This window comes from Crocodylus porosus, unplaced genomic scaffold (genome assembly GCF_001723895.1).
Source record: "Crocodylus porosus isolate Cpor-Errol unplaced genomic scaffold, CroPor_comp1, whole genome shotgun sequence".
NCBI classification, from domain to species: Eukaryota; Metazoa; Chordata; order Crocodylia; family Crocodylidae; genus Crocodylus; species Crocodylus porosus.
The window spans coordinates 13,494,221-13,520,915 of NW_017728913.1; the positions used below are offsets into that span (position 1 = coordinate 13,494,221).

At 45.7% G+C, this 26,695-nt stretch overlaps 1 protein-coding gene across 3 annotated transcripts in view; it reads left to right on the top strand.

Moving 5' to 3' along the window:
* Positions 1 to 8,705: 8,705 nt before the first annotated feature.
* The window catches only part of GUCY1B3 (guanylate cyclase 1 soluble subunit beta), an 80,467-nt gene continuing 62,477 nt past the window's right edge, over positions 8,706 to 26,695 (top strand). For 2 of the 3 annotated variants that reach the window (XM_019534513.1, XM_019534511.1), the window contains exons 1-2: positions 8,706 to 8,787; positions 8,986 to 9,059. In XM_019534513.1, the coding sequence (XP_019390058.1) occupies positions 8,785 to 8,787; positions 8,986 to 9,059 (77 nt within the window). In that variant the 5' untranslated portion in view covers positions 8,706 to 8,784. Of the gene's footprint in view, positions 8,788 to 8,985; positions 9,060 to 26,695 lie in introns of those variants that run through there. The other variant, XM_019534512.1, reaches the window with a different exon arrangement.

Consider the following 26,695-nt stretch of genomic DNA (forward strand, 5'->3'; position numbering starts at 1 on the left):
GCTAGCCTATTAACATAGCTTCTAGTTTATTTTTAACCTGGAAAAAATATATGTTGTTTTATATGTGATGATGCACTTCACCATTTTCACTCCCTTTCCAGAATTATACATCTCCCCATGGTAATATTAGATTTTGCAAAGTGGAGTCCCAAAACATTAACCATTCTTCAGTAGTGTTGTCATGATGTTATAGTCATGATGATCTAGGAAATACGTGAGAGGCAAGTTTTTGTGAGAGATAAGCTTTTATTGGACCAGCTGCATGTTTGGGATAGATTTAAACAAGCTTTTGGGTATCACAGACAAGAGGAATACCTGAGACAAGAGGAATACCTGAGATGGGGTACTACGATACCCAAAAGCTTGCCTAAATCTATCCCAACAATGTAGTAGGTCCAATAAAAGATATAATCTACAAAAACTCTTACCTCTAATCATTCGTCAGTCACTTAACTAGTTCAGCAACAATAGAACACTAAGGGATGTGGCATACTTTTCATTTAAAATAAGATTAGCATGTGAATTGCTTCTTAAGTTGTAACTTGGACACCCATTAAAGCTAGTTTATGGCACGGTAATATATGCCATGGCTCATTTGTATCAAGCCTTAAATTGAACATGTTGCATGTTGTGGCTTAGCCATGACAGATCCCTATGTTCCCTAAGCTTAGGGATCCAGCATGGGGCAACCTCAGGGTCTGAGCCACAGCCATTACCTACCTGATCAGTGGGATTCAGCTGGTGGCAGCACCAGGTCCTAGGTCTGGCATCCCTGTCTAATCCCTAGAGGCAGATGGGGAGTCGGGAGGGTGGAGCTACTGTGAGCCTAATATCAGAAAGTGTCTTCCCTGCTCTTGGGTTCACTGTGCCCTGGACCTTTACAAAGTGGGAACACAATTATAAATCCTAGCTTTACACCCAGTTTTTTAAAGTTCCTGGGATGCCTAGGGAAGTGGCAGCCACGGAGCTGGGAGCTCCTGGTTCCCCAGCTGCCCATACCCCACACTGAGTCCTGGTGCATGGGGAGATTAGAGTGCTGCTGCGGTGGCTTCCCTGCTGGGGACTTTGAATCCTATGCCCAGCCTTGTGGGATTAGAAGCTCTGGACCAGGTTTAAACTCCCTGTTGGCTCTCCTCTACCTCATTGGAAGCCTCTGATCCCCTGCTACTGGCTGGCCATCTAGAGCTGCAAGACAGGGGGTTTTGACAATCAGCTGCTTCTCCACCCCACCAGGACAGCCTGGATCTAAAGCTGACCTGGGGCTGTCCCAGCTGAAGCCAAGAATCAGGCAGTTATCAACTCCAGCCCTCAGACCTCACTGGGAACTCAAACCAGTTCCAGTGTGATCTGGGGCTGACAGCTGATTCCTATTCAGAACCAATTCCTGTCCTCAGTAGTGTCCTGGGGACCCCCTGACAATGGTTATGATCCCAGGCCCCCCTTGCATATAGTAATGGTGTGATTGGGATCTGATCCCTGTTTCCACAACCGTGCTTTCTGCCATGCACATATGACATGGCAAGAGAAAAGATTGTTGGGATTGGTTATCAGATCCCATCCTCCCATTAAAAGAATGTTTGCCAGGGGCCTAAAAGAACATCTCTCTTCTACAAGATTTCTGATTTCTTGATATTCTGGGACATGTGGAGTTGTTCATCATTATTATGATTCCCAAAACAAAAGACAGATATTTGGAATAATGAAACTCAGGATCCACCAGTATCTTTAAAAACTGTGGTTGACATATTGTCTTAATCATACAACTTTTAAAATAAACCATTTGTAATAATTACCTTCTCAAATATTTGCATATTTTATATTTTAATGTTTGTTATTGTCCTAAAAGATTTCAAACACAGCTGCTGCTTGATATTGGTAAACTGTCTGGTAACATTTTTTAGGAGGCTTTAGAAGATCTGCTTAGCAACATCTAGTCTGTTTTTTGGGGAAGAAGGGCAGAAGTCTTTAAACATTCCCTTAGATCAGGGGTGGCCAACACAGTACATATGCCACCAGTGGCTACTGGGTGTGACACATGAGCCCCAAGCACTCAGTAAAGGGAGGCACTGGAATGGAGGCAGAGACCACAGTGGTTTGTGCAGGGGCTGTGGACGGGCTGGCTGGTCCCTACTGTGAGAGGATGTATCTGCTGAATTCACTGCTTTGGATGAACTCTGGCCATATAAAACTGGTGTGGTGGCAGGGCGAGGGAAGGATTAACCTGGTTTGTGGCAGTAATACCTCCTCTTGTAGCAGTGTCCTGTCCTTGCGTTGCTCCAGGAGGCAGACCTGCCTAATGTTTCCTGCTCTTCCAGTATGCTTATTTCTAGCCTTACTGCAGGACCTCCAGCATATTTTATTTATTTGTAATTATGCCATCAATTCCTTGTCTACATGGCATAAAAAGAATCTGTATGAAGAGCTGTATGTGGATTGTTTTTTGTTATCTGTCATGTTTATTCTCACAAGTTATATGTGCCTAGAATGAATCATTATATAGATAATACGAACATTTATAATTTAATAGGAAGGAAATACATTTGAAAAGAGTAGATCAGCCTTCATCAATTAACCTCAAACTCTCTTTGCTTGAAAAGAAACTTCCCTTAAGGGAAGATGATCCCATAACTATCCTACTATCAGACTTCCTGAATCTTTTCTGAAGCATCTAGTACTTAGGAACTAGGGGGCATGTCTACATGAGATGCTTTACTGCTCAGTAGACCATCTGCACATGCACCGCCTTTACTGCACAGTAAATTAGACTATTGTGAGGTTGGCTAGCACGTGTAGATAGAGTAGCTACTGTGCAGTATCACATGTGTAGACAGCTGGGAGCAAATTGCTCCCAGTCAGCACAAGCAGCAGGGGATGGGGGAACTGTCATCTCCTCCAGCCTGATGCCTGCTTCCCAGCCCTGCATCCTGCAGATCAGGGTGCAGGGCTAGGAGGCAGGCAGCTACAAGGAGCAGAGGACAGTTTCCCAGCACCCAACCTGATCTGCCAATCAGGGTGCAGGGCTGGGGGACTGCTTCCCCAGAGGCAGGACAGCTCCCCTCACCCCGCAGGCCCAGGGCTGACCCCATGGGGCCCAGGGCTGATGCCCAGGGCAGCCTAGAGCTCCCCCTGGCTGCTGTAAGAGGGCACAGCAGGGCAGGAGTAGCCCTGTAATGAACTGTTCCTGTTGGGTGCAAGTTTGTTCCCAATGGGCGCACGTGCAGATGTGCTCTGAGGGAAAGCTTATTGTACCTTATTTTACTGTGCAGTAAGCTTAAAGTGCATTAATAGCATGTGCAGATGTGCCCAAGATCTGGCATCTAAAATTGAGAGTTGGAAGTTTTAAAAAAATAAATGATCCCATGGCTAAATTCACCACTTTCAATGATTCAGTTTAGTGAACATAAGTGGAGTTGCTGACACTTGAGCCAGCAATGATAAAAAGCAAAAATAAAAAACCTATCTTGTGCATAAGCATATTAATATTGTATATTATTCCTGATGCCAAATATCCAGCAAACAGAACATACAATTATCCCTATAATTTAAATATTATGTATGCATCAAACATAAATGTTATGAACAATATTTTGCATTTCCTGTTAAAGAAAGAAATCATCCCTATCTGTTTTGCTTTCTCTGTATTTTGTAGAACAGTAGTCCTTGGTATTATTTATGATACTCTACATACAAGTCCCACATATAGAGCATTCAGACACATGTCTCTGAGGATAAAAGTTTATGCATTGTATCATTTTATTTAATGGACTTTTAAACTGTGTCCAGTATATTTACACTGGAAAAAACTAGGAATGAAACCTGGGGCAGCTTAGAAGTTGAGCGATGAAAACAGCAGGTCAGCATATGCATCAGTATAATTTGATATGTCACATATACAAGTATAATAAGCCTGGTCTGATTCAAATATATTTCTAATATTTTATTTAAAAGAAAAAAGAAAGAGAGAAAAAAAGCAGAAGCAAGCAAGCACCCCATTCCCAAAATCTCTTTCAAATAGTGAAGGACAGATCTGGTGTGACTTCATAGCTCCACTGAAATCAGTGGAATTATGATGAGTTACATCTTCTGCTCCCGTGTCCCTTTATTAGTCTAATTAGGGCTGAAATGAGAAAGGAATACATGTGTAAGTTCCATGCTTGAATTTTTCCCTCTCCAATATCAACCACAAGGGATTTGGTTCCCTTAGCTTTTCCGTCTGGGCCTCTATGATTATATTTAACAGCCCTGCTCCCATGACCTTTTGTTTGGATTCCTTCCCAAATGGTATCTTTCTGCCAAGAGAAGAGTCTATTTAGCTTTAATTTGACGGCAATCATAAGAGTCTCTAGGGCTTGTGAGTAAATGGAATAAGAAAATAGCAATTATTCCTTTGAAGAAGCAACCTCCCTGGATTAAGGAATATCCTGCTTCTCACTGGGTGTGTATACACAAGACGCTGACTATGCAGTAACCAAATAATACTGCAGAGTAGCCAGTCACAGCACCAACAGTGCTAATACGCTACTGTGCAGTATTATTAGGCTACAGTACAGTAGCGTCACTCAAAAGGTGTTCACCGGTGCTACTGTGCAGTAACTTCAGTTACTGCGCATTTATTTAGTTCTTGTATAACCAAGTACTAAATGCTTGTAATAAAGTATTTAGTACTGGTTATACAAGTACTCTAAATAAATGTGTAGTAACCACTTTGCAGTAGCATCTTGTGTAGATGTGTTCCCTGTCCCATTTCTATCATTCTAATTTCTATATGCTCAGTGTTTTAAAAAGCCTTTCCAATTCATAACATATTTTCCCTTTGTGTGAACGATCTTTCTGAGAAGTATCATTTGGGAACCCATCTCTGTTGTCTCATAACTTCACAGATCTTTAATGATCTCCTTTGTCAAAAAGACTCTAGAGCAGTAGGCTTTCTTTTTCTTCTAGGTTCTTCTTTTTTCCTAACCTTTGTGTACTTTTTTTATTCTGTACTTTACTAAGAGCAGCCAAATATACATGCATCCCCTACTTAGCGCTCTTAATTGGTTCCGGAAAAAACAAACTTTAAGCGGAACTGTGTTGTGACACCCATTGTACCATAGGAATTAATGTAAATAAATATAATTCATTACCAGGGGGTCATTGCCACCTGCTTGGGCCTGTGCCGCAGTGGTAGTGCTGTTGGTCCTCTCGATGCCAGGCAGAAGGTGTGCGTGTGTATCAGGGGGCAATCATGGCCACAGCTGCAGTCACTGGCGTGGGCCCCAGGGTACCAGCACAGGCCTCACGTTTGCACCCACCTACCTTCCTGCCTGCTGCTGCCATTTTTCCACTTTCTCACCCACCACTGTTGCTTTTCCCCACCCCTCCGCCCACTCACTCAGCATTATAATGAAATTCACTGAGCACTAAGTGAAATCAGGTATGTATTTAAAATGAGTGCTATAGTGAAATAGCACTAAGTGCAACTGCATTAAGTAGGGGTTGCGTGTATAAGAAATGTATTTTGTGTCTTTAAAACTTTTAATTCCGTGCATCTTTTAATCTAATTTGACACTCACTTGTTTGTGTGCTGCATTATCTCATCCCTTTTGTTCTCTGTTTATTGACCAACACAATAAGATCTTGGTCCAGGGCAAAGAATTCTGGAATGTAAAACGATGTAATGACATTAAAACTACCAACAACAATAATTCTTTTATTAATTCTAAATCATGATAATTTGTTGCTTCTAAAAACTCTGCCTTACATATTGTCTTCCTTATCTAAAAGTCCATTTTAAGAGTGATGCCTCATTGTTTTTTCCATTTGTGAATATCATTTATTCAGCAGGCTGAATGACTACTATGGTATAAATTTTCAGGGTGCTGTTTAAAATGACATTGTTAACTTATTAAAGCATGTATTATAAACCAATTATTTTTCTTAAACACTAATAAATGGCACCTTAGGTTTTTAAAAATCCAACATCCTTGTCTTTATGGGGTTTTTTTACTTGTCTAATTAGTTAGTGCTTATGGAAGAATACAAAACTCTTGGTTAAAAAATGATACCTTCTATTAGAGCAACTAAAAAATAGCAAAACATTATCTTTCTTTGCAAGCTTTCAGACACGTGAACCCTTCCTCAGGCTGAGGGGAAATTAAGATGTTAAAAGTCCCCTTAGGTAGAAAATAAACTTCATTTTGCACCAGAGAAAGCTGAAGGTGGATGTATGTTCCTCTGGATCCCTGACAGTCCCTTTGTGTGAGTTGCTCTTTAATGTGCAGATAAGGCAGTTTCTCTTCCCTGGTGGTGTCAGATGGCAGAAAGGCAGGGAGGTATAGAAATCTTTCTTTCTTGTTTAGCAATGAAGTTTATAATTCCAAAAACTTAGTGCTTATGGATAATTTCTCATTCAGGGTCTTTTGTTGCAGAGGATTTTTATAAGTTTAAACACCACTTGTTTTTTATTGGGATTTGAAACAACTGTGGATGCATTTCTGTTTGTCTGAGGCTTTCTTTAAAAGCCTGGTTTAAAAAAAAAGTCAACTTATTTCCTTTAAAATGACCCTCTTGGCGGTTACAAAGGCCATAAGCAAAGTGCAAACCTTGCCAGAGGGTAAGACAGTGAGAACATGAGACTGCTCTTACGCACCCAGGCAGACAGGTCTTCAAGAATTTAGGAGATCCCTGAGCCAAAGGAGACAAGAGGAGTGAGGAGAGAATTAAGACAAATCTAGCTTGGAGTTTGTGGTTATGGGTGTTTTACGTAACAATGGGTGCATCTACATGACTTGTTTATTGGAGAACTGACTAATTAGCTCTGCAGTAAATTCTCAGTGTCCACATGTGTGGCCCTATTAGGTCGCAGAAAACTAATTAACTTTGCTGTAGGTTAGTATTTGTAAAAACAAGTACTTTTCTACTGCAGGATCCTTTTGTGCTTACCAACGCATGTGTAGATGTTGATGGAGCTGGCTGGGGCGCAAGGATGCGTCAGTGTGGGTGTTGCCTTCTGGCCAGGCCCAGACTGGAGCAACCTCGTGCTGTAGCCGGCCCCTCCGTAGTGCGCTGAGCCAGGTTGGAGCAGTCTGGGGCTGGCAGACTGCCCACCCTGTGCAGGAGTTTATTGCTTTGCCTTGTAGATATGCCCAATGAGATACTGTCATCCATATTAGTCTGAAGTCAGACAGAAAGCAGGGTAGATTTACCCCTTAGGCCACGTTCAGATGAGTGTAGCATGCGGTATGTGGCATCGCAGCCACGTTTGAGGCGCCACATACTGAACGTTCAGATATCCAGAGATCAAAAAAATGCGCAAAAAAAAATAAAAAGCAGTGCACATAGGGGTAGCATGCATTGCTCAAAACCAAAGCCTGGATGGCTGGAGCCATATTCCAGCTGCCAGCCAGGCTCTGAGCAGCAGGATCGCTGCTGCTACAACCCAAGAAGGGCCCTAGGACCCCAGGTAAGGCTGCTGAGGCCAGTCCAGTGTTGGTCCCAGCCTCCCCTACCCACTGTAACTTGTCACATGCTAGAGGACACATGGCACAGGTGTTCCCCAGGGACAAGTAGTGGTGGCACAAGATATCTCACTGTTAGTTGTTCCCAGGGAACCAAACATCTGTGCTCTTGTGGATGCAGCCTAAGAGTGTGCCCCCACATGCAGAGGCATGCACTTGCAGTAGCAAAAAGAGTAGTGCACAAGTTTGTGTCACTTTTTGCTGCTGTGCCCACCTCTGCATGTGTGCTTTGGTGCAGGGTAACATACCCTACTTTGGGAAAACTGCTGTTTCCCTACTCCTCCTGGCTCCCAGCATGCTGAAGGAGCCAGGGTGGAACTAGAGGGGAGACACTCTGGCCAGCAACTGGAGCATCTTCTCAGAAGGCCCAAGCCCTATGTCTGCCAGTGCACACTCTTGCAGCATGCACTGTGCTGCTTTTTTTCCATGGTGCTCGATGGCAAATTTTGCCTCCACACTGCAAATTTGTAGTGCATGGCATGGTTTTGCATGCTGGGCATGTGCTTTGTGGTGCCACAAACCATATGGGTCTGCACATCTGGCCCCAGCTTTAGAGACTACCTAAACAAGATATTTATCTATAGAGCCATATCTGTCTCTATCTATCTATGGAGATATATTATCTATAGATAATGCTGCAGAAGGATGGTGTTGATATAGATCTCCACATCTAGACAGACAGATGGATAGATAGGGTGACTTGTCTCCCCTCAGCCCTCTTCAGAGATACAGATCTCTAGATCAACACCATCCTTCTGCATCTACAAAATGGGTTGAGGTCAGAGGTGCGCTAGCTCTTGCTGGGGATGAAGCACGCAGAGCACCTGAGGGGGACACCATCTTTCCAACTCTTTGAACCAGGTGGCCCCCTTTCTTCTCTCACATGCAGGCAGCGAGGGGGCACTAATGACCCTGACCTCTATGGAGAGGGCTGAGGGGGGCCAAATCTCTCACTTATCCCCCTCCCGGATCCTTTAAAACAGCCAAATGAATGTGAAAGCCTGATTATTTCTCACACGAGGAAAACCGAAACAACCACACCAACAAAAACCACCAACCACTCCTACCCCCACCCCGCAGGGCACTGGAGCTGCACCTTAAGGGGCATCCGAATCCCCTCCTCTGCTTCCCATTGGGCGCCGGCCCCGGGGCCGCGCTCGCGATTGGTCGTGGCGCGGTGGCAATCAGGGCTGCGCGGGGGCGGTGGCTGAAGGCAACCGGCGGCTCAGCGCGACTAGGCTAGGCGAGGCAAAGGCGGGAGTGGGGCTGCAGCAGCTGCAGCAGCATGGTGAGCAGCGGCAGCGGCCCCTATCCTGGCCATGGGGAGCGGGAGGACGGGGGTGGCGCCTGCCTGCTACACGGCGCGGGGTGCATGCGGGCGGGCTGTGCAGGAGCCTACCCCGGGGTTGGGAGGCCGCAGGTGAAGGGCGCGGGGGGAGGCCGGGAGCCGGGCGCTGACCGCGCTGTCCCTGCCGTCCTCCCGCAGTACGGCTTCGTGAATCACGCCCTGGAGCTGCTGGTCATCCGCAACTACGGCCCCGAGGTCTGGGAGGATATCAAGTGAGTGCCCCTGCCCGTGGGAACGCGCCCCGCCGCCTGCCCGTGCTCCTCCTCGCTGTCCGAGCGGCGCAGCCCTTGAGCTACCCCACATTTCAATAGCCCTGCGCCGGGATGCGAGGCCCCGTGCCCCAAGGGTCACGGGTGGGGGTCGTGCCACGCAGGTGTCTGTAGGGGCTCTTGAGAATGGGCAAACCCTGTCATACAATCCTGCTTGGCCTCGCCAGGCCATTTCCTGTTCCACCTGTCGGGCACCAAGCTGGACTTAGATGCCCAACTGTGACCCCCCGGTCATCCTGGTAGAAACTTGCTTGTGGGCGGGGGTTTCAGAAAGCAATGACAGTTCTGAGGTACAGCCGTTGTGTGCACAGTGATGGTTTATGCTTCTCTGTGGAGTTGTAAAGGGTGGGTGCGTTGTGGTAGCGCTGCCATCCTCACCACTGCACGGTTTACCCACTCACCACAAGCAAGATGATTTTATTTGGAAATGGCTGGTACTATCTAAACCCCCATACTATCAAAAGTGGGAGTTGTTCTCCTTGCCGCTGCTGCTTTGGGACTTGATCTGAAGGGTGAGGATGTGGTCATCAGTGGATCATCAAGGTGAAAACAGACTTGCACTTAAGCACCTATGTCTGTTAAGTGCCTAATATGTGGACTAGAACTTGGCCCTGGGGATTTAGTCTGCACATCACATATCTGCACACTTGCATGTGGACTTGTATATATTGCATTTTGGCTTGCAATATATCATTTTTTGATTAGATGCATACATAGGTTTATGCTTTTGTCAGGAGATGATGAAAATCTTCAGGAAAATAACTTGGCTGTTACAAGGTTAACATGGTGCCTTCCATTGCACTCCTGATAAGCTCCTTTTTAGCTTCCCTGGGCTCTGACTCATTCTCCCTCTGTTAATGTCATTGGACGACCCACAGGGCTGACATTGGTCTCTGTAACTCTTGAACCCTTAATAGCTCATTTTGAATCTTGGTAAGAAAAATAACAGAAAGGTTGCACCCAATTTGTTCAAATAGCACTAACTGGTTAGGTGTACTCTAATTCACTAATCATAGAAAGTAAAGGCTGGAAAGGACTTCAGGAGGTTAACTGGATAATCCCAACCAAGGTTTTGTCTATCTTGGTCTTAAAAACCTCCAAGGATGGAAATTCCACCACCTCTCTGGGTAACCTGTTCCAGTGCTTTTCTACCCTTCTAGTGAGACAATTCTTCCTAATATCTAATTTAAACTTTCCTTGCTGCAACTTGAGACTGTTGCTCCTTGTTCTGTCCTCTGCCCCCACTGAGAAGTCTAGCTCCATCCTCTTTCAGCCCCCCTTTCAGGTAGTTGAAGGCTGTTATTAAATTCCCTCTCAGTCTTCTCTTCTCCAGACTAAATAAACCCAGTTCCCTCAGCCTCTCCTCATAAGTGGTTGCATCTACTAAATATATTTTGTATACTACTGAAGGAATTTGTAGTTTACGTGTTGTAACCACACAATATTACAGAAACCTCGTATTAACAGGAGGCTATCACATTTGGTTAAACTTGAAATTAAAAAAATATATATACAAAAGATGTGTGTTTATACCATGGCTGATATTTTTTTTGTATCTTTTTTGCGTGTTATCAGGGAGATTTTTGGCTTTCTTCTCTTAAACAAACTTCTCTAGCTTGGTCTGCCAGGAGAGTCCAAATCTAGTTTGTTTGACAGTACAGTGTGTTCCAGAAGCAATTATTATGATGTCAAAAGTTTAGATTGATTTCACTGTTTTGTTTCACAAAATGTAAAGTGGGTTGTGAAGAACAACCTGCTGTTTAACATAAGTACACTAGCTCTTGTATTTAACCAAATTCATAAGAAAAATATATAAACTGTGACACATTTTTCATGAATAAAAACATGGCAGATTGGTAAGTTTACCCAGTTAGAAATCTTTTCCTCTAACTCTAGGGCCACAGGTAATGCTAAATCTTATTAGATGATATAATATAATGTGCGGTGGAGTGGGGTGTTTTCCAGGTACAGTAGAATCTCATTCACACTAGATACTTAGGCATTTAGTTGTCAGTCAAACTTTCTTTGTGTTATTTTAAAATATTACTTGTCGATTCATTTCATTACCCTGCAGCAGATAGCTGTGGTTTTTTTGCCCAACTTTAATTTATATGCTATTAGAGCAATATTATACAAGTGATATGTAACCAATAGAAACTCTAGTAGCTGCATTTTACTGTGTTGGGAAGTCTTTTGGCTTTAAGTGAGTTCTCAAATGTTTTTCTTTTGCAAGCAGAGGGCCTCAAAGAGATGCAACATGTTTGCACTTTTAGGGGCTGGTTCTGATTTTACTTACACGTGCTGAAAGCAGGAGTAGCACCAGTGAAGTAAAAAAAGATTACACTAGTGTGAAACAGGAATTAATGAGATCTGAATCTATCTTGATGAAAAAATTACAAGGGGTGTTCAGGGTTCCTAGGCCTATCCTCCCTTTAGCTCTTCTTGCATAATCACTTTGGAAGTCTGTTCCTTTTGTCTAGCATAACTACTGAAAAGAACTAGTACTTGAGACTGGTTCATCTGGGAAGTCATGTAGCCTACTACCCTAACGCGGGAACATGCTGCAAGCAGGAGCCTCTTCATAATATCCCATGTATATAGTGTGCATTATATCTTTACATTGAATGCCGATACCATTCATTCTTCTTGGCACCATTTATAAACTAGATGGATGATGATTGTGTGATTCAATTTACATTTAGAACTGATACAAGATTAAACACTTTGTCCAAGATCACATAAGGGGTCAGTGGCAGAGCTTGCCTCTAAAATGCAGGAGTTCCTAGCTCAGAATCCCTGTTCTGCAGCCAACAGATCTCATCCACCCCTCTTAAGTCAGCACAACAAGTTGCACTGAACAGGCCTAATGATAAAATAGCTTAGTGGAATGGAATGCTAGCATAAAATACAACATGATTGATACTAAAAATTATTGCAGGCCCAAACAGCACTAACTACTGAATAGTTGTATATACCACTGGAACAGTACAAACATTATAGTTTGTCTTAGAAAATAACACAGAATACAGATACTGAACACAGAGATAAAACAGGTTAGAGGCTATAAACTAGAATCACCAGTGGCTGGTGATTTAGCTAGTGGCTAACTATGGAACTCTGAGAGATTCAATAGGTATGGAAGAAAATGGTGTGAATGTATTTGCTAACTGTTAATGAGGCTTGACTTGCTAAAACCTGGGCCAGCACCTGGGCATTACATTTATCATGCAGTGAACATGTTTGGGGAATTTATGGTGGGATAAAATGACAAATCAGCCAGAAGGATGTTTCACATCCTTGTGATTGCATTGTATCCAGCTTTAAATTGAATGTGTGGCATATGTTCTATACCCATTGTTGCCCCCTGTTGGATGCTGATAATCAGTTCATTGCTGGCATCAGGCAAGGGGCAGCCCTGGGGCACAGCTGCACTGTCCCTAATCCTGGGAATAGAGTTGGGGGCAGTTTGGGTCCCAAATCAGGATCCAGGGCTGCCTCATGTTAGCGATTAGCTGATTCTCATCACGGGGCAGGGGCAGCCCCAGGGCATGTAGCCACCCTGTGCCTGATGCTAGAGATTAGTCAGGAGGCAGCTTTGAATTCTGGACTTGGGCCACAGGGCTGCCCTGTGCTAGATACTGCAGGGGTAGCCCCGGGTCCCAGACCTGGGACTTGGGGCTGTCCCTTGTCCTGCATCACAGGACTTTAAATACCAGTGGGATCCCTCTGCTTGGGAACATTTTAAAACCCTGTGTTGCAGCCAATGCTAGGCCATAGTATAGGATTTCACGTGTCCCCCTGTGGAGGGAGCCTGCTAACTCCCTATGCTCCAGACTGCTGAAAGCCGTGCTGTGACACAGGCAGCTGGGAGTCACAGAACTCCTGATGCCTGGCTGCGTGCTTCAGCAGTTGCATCTGAGGAATTTTGCCCCTAATTCCCTAAATTGCCTATACCTGGTTTGTCCAGCGTACAGTCCACCAAGCCGTTTTCTGAGGCCCAAGGTGCTGTTACAGGAAACAGAAGTAAACACTGTTTACTTTTGTTCCCACCCCTTGTCCCTCCCCCAGCCTCTCAGCAGCTTCCTAATAGCTGCTGAAGGGCTGGGGAAGGGACAAGGTTCCCACATGCACTGCATCAGCTTGACGTTGCAGACGCAGTGCATGTGGGAAGAGAAGTAGCTGGCAGTGAAAGCGTGGGTCATCAGTGCGGCACGGAGCGGTCCCAGGCGGAACTCGCAGCACTGTGGGCGGCGAGTGGAACCCGGCCAGGCACACACAGGGTGAGGGAAGCAGGGATGAAACCCCTCCAGACCCTCCCCAGTCAACTTCCCCGCACAAAATGCCGCTTGCACCTGGCTCTGCCCCTCAGGGCTGTGGTGGGGGAGAAGGAGGCATCATCCCAGGGCCCCCGTGCCTGCCTCGCTCTGCGCTCACCTGCGTGACTCATCTTCCCGGTGGCTGGTAGAGAAATTGTGGCCAGGGACTGCCTGAGCTCTGCTCAGTGCCTGGCTCGCAGGTCCCTGTGTGAGTGCGTGGCACCGGCTCGGGCTCGCTGCACCGCCTCTGCCTCCCTGCTGCCTTTTCCTCCCTCCCCGGCAGAGGAAACCCCTCTTTTTTTCTTTTTGGTGGCTTCAGGCTGGGAGCTGCTGGGTGGGCTTGCAAGGTGCGGCAGGGCCTGGGGTGGGGGGCTTGGGTGGCCCGGGTCCCTGCCCCATGGCTACTCCACCTGTAGAGGATGGCATGTGCAGGCTGCAGCACCATGGCCCTTACCTGGCTCCTCCTGTTTATCCATTAGAAGCTTTGTGCATCCATAAGAAGCTTTGTTCTTATAACTTGAAAGGACCCCATTAAAGGTAGAAGTGATGGGAAGTTCTGTGGCACCCTTGTAAGATTCTGTCTCCAGTCTGACGTCAGACTGTAACACAGGCCATAGAATTTCACCTGCTGAATTTCACCACTTCCTGTGAGGTCTTTGGCTGTGACTCGCCGGCCCACTGGGTGATAAAAAAAGTTCATGATCCGGCCCCACATTCAAAAAGCTTGGGCACCCCTGCCCTATACCAATTCCTCATCCCATTCGGGTGATCATATTAACATCTGCCAGCAGCTCTAGAGACCAGCTGCTGCAAGTTGGAAAGAAAACCTGATAACGTGGTTCTATATCAAACTGGCCAGTTCATCTTACACTTTAGTCTCTGGTTTTCTTAATGTTAAATTGATTACAGAGTCTTTTTTTTATTATTATTACTCTCACTGTAGGCACTGTGGAACCTGCCAGTCCAGTCCTGCAAACTGGGTCAATGTTGATGACTATCAAATGTCATTGTATTAATTCATAAAGAATATTGATGGACAGGTTGGAAAGATGTTGACTCTGAACTGTACATTGGCTGTGTACATTCTGAAGAGTTATGTAATGAATTGAAAGAATATATGCTCACCATGGAAGCACAAGCCATGATTTTCTTTAGATTCTTCAGGAATGAATGATATCCATAGAAGTGGAAGAGCAGATAACTGCTGAGTTCGATGCTCTTGCAAGTGGCATTTTTTTTTTTTTTTTCTTCCATTGTCATTATCAGAGCAGGTATGAAGGGAAGTAGGCCTGGGAGGGACCTCATAAGGTCATCTAGTACAGCCCCCAGCAGGATTATTCTTAACTAAACTATCCAAGCCAAGTTTTCTACCTGCAGGGATGTGGGCTTTGGGGTTCCCCAGTGCTCAGTCCTTGGGCCCACACTGTTCAACATCTTCATCAGCGACTTGGACGAGGGGGTGAAAAGCACCTTGTTCAAATTTATGGATGACACTAAGATGTGGGGAGAAGTGGGCATGCTAGAGGAGAGGGACAGGCTACAGCTAGATCTGGACAGGTTGCAGGAGTGGGCGGATAAGAATAGGATGGGTTTCAATACTGACAAGTGCAAGGTACTGAACCTGAGGAGGAAGAACCAGCAGCATACCTACAGGCTGGGGAACTCCCTTGTCAGCACAGAAGCAGAAAGGGATCTTGGAGTCATTACTGATTCCAAGATGAACATAGGCTGCCAATGTGAGGACACAGTTAGAAAGGCTTAACTGCACCTTGTCATGCCTCTACAGATGCAATACAAGCAGGTCGAAGGAGGTGATACTCCCCCTCTATGTGACATTGGTCAGGCTGCAGTTGGAGTACTGCGTCCAGTTCTGGGCGTTGCACTTCAGGAAGGATGTGGCCAGCATCAAGGGGGTCCAAAGGAGGCCCATTTGCATGATCAGGGGGCAGCAGGGCAGGCCCTACGAGGAGAGGCTATGGGACCTGAACTTGTTCAGCCTCCACAAGAGAAGGCTGAGAGGAGATCTGGTAGGCCAAAGGAGACTGGCAGGCAATGGGAGAGTCCCTGTTTCCCCAAGCACTACCGGGAGTAACAAGGAATAGCGGCCATAAGTTGATGGAGAGTAGTTTCAGGCTAGATATCAGGAGGCATTACTTTACAGTCAGGGCGGCTAGGATCTGGAACCAACTTCCAAGGCAAGTGGTGCTCACCCCTACCCTGGGGGTCTTCAAAAGAAGGCTAGATAATAATCTAGCTGGGGTCGTTTGACTGCAGCATTCTTTCCTGCCTGTGGCAGGGGGTCGGACTTAATGATCTGCTCATGTCCCTTCCGACCCTACCAACTATGAAACTAAGTGTCTTGTGTAGCTTACCCTTGAAAACTTTCAGAAGTGGAGATTTTACAGTTTGTGTAGGTAGCCTGTTTCAGTGTTTGACCACCCTCAGGGTCAGAACATTCCCCCTAATCTCCAACTTAATTTCCCCTCCTGATGTTTGAGGCCATTGTTCCTAGTCCTGTCCCCTTTGGCTACAAAGAAAAGCCCATCTCCATCCTTTCTGTAAACATCTTTCTGATTTTTTTTTTTAATCCCTATCAGTCTTCTCTTCTCCAGACTAACTAAACTTAGTTCTTTCAGTCTTTCCTCATAAGTCTTGCCTCCCAGTTCTCCAGTCATTTTTATTGCTCTCCCCTGGCCTCTTTCCAAGGTTTCCACACCACTCTTGAAGTGTGGGACCCAAAATTGGACACAGTACTTCACCAGTGCTAATATGCTACTTCACTGTATTATTAGGGTACTGCACAGTAGCGGCACTAAAAAGGCATTCACCACCGCTCCTGTGCAGTAATTACAGTCTGCAAATTTATTTAGTACTTAATTATACAAGTACAAAATTAAATGTGCAGTAACCATTGTGCATTAATGAATGTATAGATGCATCCTGTGAACACAATGATCCAACCAGTTATGTATCCACCTGATAGTACTTCCTTCATTAATGCACAATGCTTATTGCACATTTAATTTTGGACTTGTATGAGGCCTGTGACCTTATCATAGCAGAAAATCAGGTTGGTCAGGCATGACTTGGTTTTGGTGAATCCATGCTGCCTGTTCCTGATCACCTTATTCTCCTCTAGGTGCTTCAAAACAGATTTCTTGCAAATCTACTCCACAGTCTTCCAGGTACAGTGGCCAGGCTGACTGGTCTGTAGTTTCCTGGACTTTCCTTTTTCTCTTTCTTAAAGATGGGCATTATAGTTGGCTTTTTCCAGTTGTATGGGAACCCAATCTTTGAGTTCTCAAAAAGGCTAGCCAATGGCTCTGATATTACCTCAGCCAGTTCATTTGGTACCCTAAGGGAGCATCCCACCAGTCCTGCCAACCTGAAACCATCTCGTTTCCCTAAGTAGCCCCTAACCTGTTCTTGTGCTATTTTAAGTTGTCTGTCTCCTTCCCTATCTTTGCTGCCAACTGCACTCATCTTGTAGCTCTTCCTGTTTCTAAAGACTGAAGTAAAAAAGTATTTAAATACTTCAGCCTTCTCTGCATCATCCATAACTAGATTGCCTTTTGCCTTATGTAGGGAACCTATGGAGCCTTTGGTCTTCCTCCTACTTTTGACATAATTTTAGAATCTCTATTGTCTTTTATGTCTCTTGCCAGATGCATCTCAAATTGTGCTTTGGCCTTCCTAATTTTCTCCCTGCCTGCCTATGAGATACTCTTATACAGGTTTCCCTCTATTTATGTGGGTAGTGTATATGTGAATTCGCTCTTATGCAGTGACCCTTTTTATACCCAAAATTCATTATATGCGAGGTAAATTCACTCTTATGCAATCGGCATAGGTGCCCCCCCAGCAGGTAAGTATGTGGAGGGAGTGGAAAGGGCTGTGGGACTGGGGCACCACTCACCCCAGCCCCTGCTGTAGCTGCTCTGGGAGCAGCTAGCTCTAGCTGCCTGAAGCCGCTGGGCTGTACTATGCCCTGAGCCCCCTGGGGCTCCTCTTGTCTCTACTCGCCCCAGTTCCTGGGCTGCACTGTGCTGTGGTGGTGTTAGCTGCTCCTTGGGCTGATGCAGCAGGGGCTGGGGTGAATGGGTCAAGTGGAGGCCTGGGGCTGCAGCAGGGAGCAAAGTAGATGAAACTGTCAATGGGTGTGGGGCACAGGATGGGGAGGTGCAGGTCTTTTTGCTAGATGCACCCCAGGAGGGCTGTGGGCTGGGGGGCTGCTGGGCTTTTCCCAGGAGACGTGTGCCCCCGGATCTGCGCGCGGGATGAGCAGTCTGCTGATGCAGGCTGCGGCCTTTGGCAGCATGGCGCTCTTTCCAGCACTTGCCGGCAACTCTGGAAGGGCAGGTTGTGGGGGCTGTAGCAAATTTTGGGGTAGCAGCAGCCTGCCTCCCAGTGCTACTGCCCGCCCTGAGCACCGGGAAGAGCCTGGTGCCACCACTGGCCCCGGCCTGCAGCGACAGCCGCTCTTGTCCCATGTGGATCTGGGGGCACACGGCCCCTGGGAAGAAGCACAGGCCCGCAGCCCTCCCAGGGTGCATATAGCAGCAAGAACCTCACCCACTGGCAGTTCCTTCTACTTTGCTCTCTGCTGCAGCTCTGGGAGCAGCTGATGAGCTGCACTGCACCCCATCCCTATTGCCAGCTTTACTTCCTCCCTCACTGTTGTGGGGATGTATCCCATTTTGTACATTGTAAACTGGATTCCCTTTGTGTAAATTCGAGTTATGAGCCATTCTCTGGGAATGTGTGAGCAGTGTAAATTGAAGGGAAGCTTGTCCTCTTTCCTAAGTACTATGACTGAGTTTCCATTTTTAATAGGATTCTTTTTTGAGTTTCAATTCCATGGGTAGCCAGGTTAGTCTCCCATTGCACTTCCCATTCTTCCATCTGTAAGGCCCCTTGTTAATCCCATCTTAAATGTAATGAGCACAGGTTTACCTGGCCACATGTTCAACTTGATTTAAGGGATGACAATACAATTAACAAGCTGAAAAGTTGTTCCACATGTAACATAGAAGAATTTTGTGGCTCATTTGTGTTGTGTCTTAAATTGAACTTATATATGGCTCATTGGGGCTGCCCCAAGACTGTTCCTGATGCTCAGCTGAGTGTCAGGATCTAGCATGGGGCAGCTGCTTCTATAATTTTTTCTGACATCCCCAGCACACAGGGAAGCCAGGACCTAGGAGCCAGTCCCTGATTCTGAAGTTTTCATGAACCCCATACTCAGCTGCACACATAGCTCTTGTAGGTCCTGGCATGACAGGACCCTGGGATTGGGGAGTCTTTCCCTAATCCTGGGTTTCCTGAGTGTCTCAGCAGCCTGATCCTGGGGTCTCTGTGTACCAGGATGAGTAAAAACCATGTGTTCTGTCCAGCTGTGGTTTTGACCATAGCTGATTGTCTGTTGGGTCTGGGGACCAGACAAGGCCTGGTTTCAGATCCTAGCTCAGTCCCTAGCCGCAGCTGATGATCAGCTCTTTGTGGGCACCCAGCTTTCAACTTGCTAGTGCAGGGAGAGCCAGGGCTTCCCTTGCACTGGCAAGTAAGGTACAATATGGATCTAATTGTGTATCCTACCATTATCAGATCAGATCCCATCATGTCTGTAAGTGAATGTCCTTCAGCATCCCTATATATAATGGCTCCGCAGTGGTGGGGAGGTTGCACTAAAATAATAACAGACAAACAAGATAACATAAAAGGAATATAAACTTTATGTAGCTTGACTGAACTACATGAGCATAAGACAATTCTATTCCCTCTGGCAACTCACTAACTAGATAACTTATAGGTTCAGGTCTACCATGGGTGTTTGTACCTTCTTAGGATAATGTAGTGAGGCTAATGGGGTGTTGCTCTTTACTACAGGAGATAATGAGAAGGGAACCTTAGTGTTTGACATCTCAATCCCTCCCAATAACTAGTTATCACAATCAAAGCTCATAAGTGAAGAAGGCTGAGCTGACCATTTTGAGTCTATTCCTGACCTTCTTACAACTTTTTAATATTCTTTTGGAATTGTCAACAGCTTGAAAACAGGAGAACGATGCATCGTCACTTTTCAAATGATACGCAGTGGGTGCATCTACCCATGAAATTAATGCAATGTGATAACCTCTGGAGCATTTTGCACCAGAGTAGACAACGTGCCCAAGAGCAGTGTACACCTTTGCCTGGGACAGCAGTGCTTCGAGGGGGTCAGTCCGGGGCTCTTGGTGGTGGCAATGGGCAGTGCAGAGGCTGGCTGGGCCACGAGTGCTGAAACTGCAGAGCTGTGTGGCTGACCCACTGAAGCCTGCTGCTAGCTAGGAACTATTCCACCTTGGCTCAAAGTGCTGTTGTCCTGGTCACCATCCACACATGTGCTGCAGCACAGTAAATGACTCCTCCATAAGACAGTACTATCTTATGGCAGAGTTCATTAATTTACTGCACCCTAATACCAGCACTTATGTAGATAGTGACATTTTACTGTGGAACCAATTGGTCAACTCTGCACTAAAGCACATGTGTAGATGCACCCAGGGGGACTTGGATCTTTACATATATCATTGCCCTTGGAATACTACATTCTCAAAATACAGCATACACTTTATCCAACAAGAGAATTTATAGAAAGGCATTACATTTATAAGGCAACTTGACAGGTTACAAGCCTGTCATCAGTCTTGGTGGAAATATGACTTGCTTTTTAATACAGAGCTGAAATCATGAAAGAACAAAGCCAAACCAAAATAAAATCAGTGGAACTATGGAACTTTATGTTACTGAACCAACGTGGCAGTTCCAAATAAAACAAACCTCGGTTTTTAACATTTAACAATAAGAAAAAGTTGAAAGAAGACCATAGGAACGTAATCTTGAGTTACGGAGTTTCCATTATTTTCCTTAGGCTAGGATTCACAGGAACAATTCTAAAATGTGTCCAGGACTCAAAATTGAGAATTTGGGGTTTGTCAATAGTTTCCTTGCACAGAAGTAATGCCACCTTTGTTTATCATTGCATGACTGATAATACTTTATGGATTCAGCTGAGCTGAAATTGAAGAAAGAGATCCACATGAGGGAAAATCTCTGAGGTTGGCTGGCAATGTTGAAACAGATTATCTTTAGCATAAAATAAGGCTGTTCCTATGCCCTGTTTTTCTAGTAGTTAGAACTCCCCTGTCATGCTTGCTATATATCAGTGCTATATTGGATGGGCACCAGTAAAAGGAAAATTAACATCATCAGCTATCGGCTTTCTTTGGAGAGCTGCATGGAAAGCAGCGCCCTGCAGGTAAATCTGTGGGGGAAGTAAGGGGCATTAGGTGGTGGGGGGGCGCAAATCAGGGTTCCAATGGTGAGGGAAGGAGTGGGGTAGGGGGAAGGGCTGGGGCTGCTGCCCAACGAGGTCAGTGAATGGGACCCAGGGTGGAGAGTGGGACAGCCACGGGTGGCTCATCCAGGGGAAGGGCTGGGGGGAGTGGCTCCCCGCTGCTGTGTACAGCCTGCCCTTCCCCCAGGGCAGGAATTGGAGAGGGGGCATGTGTCCCCCAGATCTGTGTATGGGGCAGATGTGGTCTGCTCACTGTGGGCTCAGGGCTTTCCACCCTGCTGCCTTTCCCTTGGGAGCTATGCTCTGGCTGCATGTTCCCTGACTGCTCAGCAGTGGTGGGGGTGGCAAGTTGTGCCTCCCACTGCCGGATGGGCAAGGGATGTGCAGTCAGCGTGAGATCCCGGGGCAAAGGCAGCAGGGTAGAGAGCCCCGAGCCCCGCAGCGGGCAGCCTGCATCTACCCTCACCCCACTTGGCCCTGCTCTGGTTAAGTGTCCCTATGCTTAAAAATGGTGGTGGCAACATTGAACTAAAACTCATTTGCCAAGCTTTAGTTCAAGAACCCCCACTATTATTTTTAAGTGCTGGGATGCTGATCTGATCCCCCAGACAAATTGCCTGTGGCTCTGTCCCGCTCCTCACCCTAGCCCCAGGTCCCATTCACTGCCCTAGCTGGGCAGCACCTTCAGCCCCTGCCCCACTCCCTCCCTCACCATGGGGGCCTCTATCTGCACCCCCCTCATGCCTTTTCTCTCCTCCAAACCCCTTCTCCTCAACAGACTTACCTGCAGGGAGCTTCTCTCCACGCTGCATTTCTGTACATTGGTTATGGGATTGGTATTGGCCGATTTATGCCTGGTTAATAATCAGCTGTTAGTATTGGATAAGAAAAACTTTATAAGTGCATCCCTGTTTGCCCTCATAATTTCACTTTCAGTTAACATTTTTCTGAATGAATGACTTTAGATATGGGACAAATGATTAATTCTGTAGACCAACATCCTTTTAATTCTACAAATAGTTTCCCTTAGATGAATAGGATGTGTTCCTCTCCTTAATTTTGCAGTTGTCACATATAGAAGGTTATTTTAGAACTTTTGTGGCTTTTTTTAATAGTTAACACCTTTTAAAAATAGCAGGCTCATCAGGATTTATTTACTCCTCAGCTATGTATTATGGAATCAGCTTTGTATTTGGATGTGTAGATTTATCGTGGCCTACAAGAGGTTTGCACAGTTGCTCTTTTTCATAAGACTCTATGCTGATGAGCATTCCTAGTGATTATACTGAGCCTTTACTAACACATGTCTGTGGTGGTCAGTTTTAACAACTTTTTATATGTTTGTCATTGGAAAGAGAATGATATACTTCTTAATAATGATATTACTGTGTGCAGAAACACGAACTGTGAAAATGACATAACAAATACTCCCCAAATCTGTCATCCTTAAACATAGAATAAAGAGGGATTTTTGTTGGCACATACCCTTTAATACTTGTGGCTACATATTAAAAATACATATTGTAGTGAAGATACAATATGAGGTTTCCTTCAGAACAGATGTTACATACACAGATGAGTTGCATAACTAATATGTATGAAACCCTCCTGACATCTCTCTTCAGTATTCAGGATTTAATGACTTAGCAGGCTCAACCAATGATCAGGGATGCATCCTTGAAATAGGTGAACATGAGTTTCAGCTGCCCTAAGGCCATATGTGAGAGTTAGGGCCAATGTTCCCAGTAGGCAGTATGTAAGTGATGTTTTATCTTGAATTTCCACAAATTCAGTCTGGCCTTGAGCTGGATTAGGTGTCCACATGGACTCCTTTATGTGTGCTTTGGCCAGGATTGGCTCTCAAGCTATGATATATTAGTGAGTAAGACTGACAAAAAATATTGTGTGCAACAGAGAAAGAGAGACTTCCTCATGAGAGTGATATTCAGCATCCATTCTAAGGGATACTTATGTATAAGTGAGTATGTTTTCACAGGGTATATTTAGCAAAGTCTAGCTTTGTGAAATTAATTCAAGTGGTGTATGGACGTAAAGATTTGGCCAAACAAACCTTATTTCTCATATTCCCTGAACAATTTTTGCAAGCAAGCTAAGGAACTATGGATTGGATGAATGGCCTATAAGGTGGATAGAAAACTAGCTGTATCGTTAAGCTCAAAAGGTGATGATCAGTGGCTCAATGTCTAGTTGGCAGACAGCATCAAGTGGAGTACCCTAAGGATCAGTCCTGGGAACAGTTTTATTCAGCATCTTCATCAATGACCTGGAAGATGGGGTGGAGTGCAACCCCAGGAAGTTAACAGGTGACACCAAGCTCTGGGGAGTAGTAGATATATTGGAGCAGAGGTCAGCAACCCCTGGCACGCATGCCCAGCATGGCATGCAAGGCCATTTGCTTGACACGCCGTGGCCAGCCCTGGTTCCAGGAAGCTGCTGCCAACGACAGAGCCCGGGCTGCTCCGAGCAGGGCTTGCAGCACCCCAGCTGCTTGCTAAGTGCAGCCCAGGACCCCAGCTGGGGCCGGCTGCAGCTGGGAGGCTCCAAACAGCTGTTCTGGGCTCCAGCACCAGCTGCACACTGGCGTGTGCAGGTGTGCCTCGGAGCGGCGGGGGGGGCTGAGGCAGCGCAACCCTGGTCTCTCCCTTGCTCCTGGCATGGAGATGATGAGCCCAGTGCAGCTGTTTGTAGCCAGCCCGAGCAGCATCCCTACCGTCTGCTTTGAGGCGCACCAGTGCGGAGCTGGTGCTGGAGCCTGTTTGGTGCCTCCTGGCTGCAGCTGGCCCCAGCTGTGGGGAGCTGCTGCCAGGTGGGGTCCCAGGCTGCTCCCAGCAGGCAGCTGGGATGCTGCAAGCCCTGCTTGGAGCAGCCTGGGTTCCAGCAGCTACCCAGAGCTGGGGTAGCTGCTGGCAGCCACAGAGCCTGGCCTGGGGGGCAGGGGCTTTGGGTGGGGGCAAGGGGCAGCAGGGCTCGAGGCCAGGGGCTTTGGGTGGGAGGCAAGGGGGCAGCAGGGTTGGGGAGCATAGGCTTTGGGTAGGGGGCAAGGGGCACAAGCAGGGCATTCTGCTATGTACCTCTTGCCCTCATTTTGTTTTTCTGCCATGCTGGTACTCTGGCACCTTCCGAGGTAGGCATTATGGTGTTTTTTGGCACTCCAGCCAAAAAACGTTGCCTACCTCTGTACTGGAGGGTAGGGCTAGGATTCATAGAGACCTCAACAAATTGGAGGATTGGACCGAAAGAAATCTCATGAAGTTCATCAAGGACAAGTGCAAAGTCCTGCGCTTAGGGTAGAACAGTCCCATGCACCGTACAGGCTGAGAGCTGACTGGCTAACCAGCAGCTTTGCAGAAAAGAACTGGGGGCACAGTAGACAGTCAGCCAAAAATGACCCAACAGTGTGCCCTTGTTGCCAAGAAGGCTAATGACATGCTGGGCTGCATGATTAAAAATGTTGCCAGCAGATTGAGGAAAGTGCTTATCCCCTTCTCGTTTGCTGGTGAGGTCACGCCTGGAGTACTATGTCCAATTTTGGGCCCCTCATTACAGAAAAGATGACAAATTGGAGAAAGTTCAGCAGAGGCTAGTGGAAGTGGTTAGGGGGCTGGAGCACATGACTTATGAGGAGAGGCTGAGGGAACTGAGTTTATTTAGTCTGCAGAGGAGAAGACTGAGTGGGGATTTAATAGCAGTCTTCAGCTTCCTGAAGGGTAGTTCCAAAGAGGATGGTGCTAGACTAATCTTAGTGGTGACAGATGACAGAACAAGGAGCAATGGTTTCAAATTGCGGCAAGGGAAGTTTAGGTTGGATATTAGAAAAAGCTTTCTCACTAGGAGGGTAGTAAAACACTGGAACAGGTTACCCAGAGAGGTTGTTGAATTACCATCCTTGGAGGTTTTTAAGACCTGGCTAGACAGAGTCTTGGCTGCGGGGATGTTGTTGGGGATGGTCCTGCTTTGAGCAGGGAGTTAGAATAGATGACTTCCTGAGGCCCCTTCCACCCCTCGTTTTCTGTGGTTCTGCAATTTTATGATTCTATGATCACAGCTACAATGGGTCCCATGTTACATTCAGACCAACCTCAGAACTTCTACAGATCGGATTCCACTGTTTCAAATCAGGCACTCCAAAATGAGGAGCACAGTGTTAGGCACCCTCCTGTGTGATCTTTGGCTTAAGAGATTTACTTGGCTGAAAAGAAGCTCAGTGACAGAAATATGGATAGAATCCATTTCTCCAGGGTAGCATTCAACTGGTTTAGCCAAGATACCAGTCTTTCCCACTCTGCGGTCATCTGTCTCATTCACTGTTTCTGCAACACCTAGGGAGCACTTCCCAGTTTCTGCAATAAATGGGTCAAAGTTCTTATGAACAACAGCCTCCTTAACTATGAAATCCCAATTCATCTCTCATTAGGACTTAGGTACTTAAAATCACACCCTTAATTTTTAGTATGGATATAAGAATCGTATCAGTTTTCTGTGTTTTAAATTTATTTTGTCGTTAAATGAGTTAATTTTACAGTTTCTTTTGGCTTTCTAGTTAAAAAATCCAATCACCCCCCTATTGCACTGTAAGAATTACAGTAAAATAATATTCTTCCCTGTGGATTTCTAGTGGAGCAGAAGCTTCCTTTTTTGCCTCCAATAAGGAAGGCAAGTTCAAAAATACTTTTGTAATGTTTGAGATGTGACAGCTTACAAAATAAATCAGCTGGTCTGTCTTTTTGCATACATGTGCTCATTTTGGAATGTCACCTTGTCAGCTGCAGGTCTCTCTGCTGAGTTTTAGGGAAAAGCACAACTAGCTGTGTTGGCAAATCTTGTAAGAATCAAGCCCCAGCAAGATATGGTTATTCAGCAAAGTACACATACATTGTGTAGTGGTGGCCTGAAAGCCTGTGGTTGCTTTTATAGAAGCATAAGAAATCATCCACCAAACCTATGTTAAAAGAAGCTTTGACTATATCAAAAATAGATGCATTTCTCTGAGCAGGGGTGGGACAAGTGAAATTAATCTAATCATTGAAGGGAGCCTCTATTGGCTCTAACATCTCTGTGCCTTAAAATGTTCTTAGTTTAAAATGGAGATAATACTAACCCTTTTCTCACACCACTGGCATGTTTTTATTGAACGACACATGAGTCTTGTGGAAGAAATAGTCTGTGATCGTGTAAGTAAATATTATACTTTAAAGCAATGGTTCTTAACCTTTTTAGACTCACTGACCAAATCCACTGGTTCCGTGGGCTGGATCTGGCTTACAGGCCATAGGATGCTGACCCTTGGAGTAGGATGTGGACCTAGACGTGTAATCTAAGGTCATAAATTCTAATAGCAGAGGGTCTAAAAATTAGTCATTGAGGACCTTTCTACATGCCACAAAATTGGCCTTTAAAGCAGCTTAAATGCCCTTTTACACTGTTTTAATGGCATTGTTGTTTGCATGTTTGGCGGCGCATTCCGCTTTAATGGCATTGCTGTTTGCACACTTGGTGTTGTCTTCCACTTTAAATGACTTTGGTACCTAATAAGATAAAACAACTGCAAGGTGTTTCAGTTTACTACCTGAAAAAGTGCAACAGTGTATGGGGCTCTGGAAGCTGAAGAGGCAGGTGAGGATCAGGCTCCCACCCTTGTGTACATGCCACGTGGGTTTAGTTTGGTTTAATTCTCCCTAAATTGAAGTGTTGTTTTTTTAAAAACCCGCTATTTCAATTTAGGGAGAACTAAACTGAATTAACCCTTGTTGCTTGTACAAGCAGCCTGTAGTACTGAACCTAAGTTGTGAATCTTGCCCCTTGTGTTCTGTAGAAGCCTATAAAAGTTGCTCTGCACTTTCCTGTCCCCAGGCTGTTTTGTCTACATGCCTACTTAGTGGAAGAAAGGTTGTTTCTTAAAACACTGA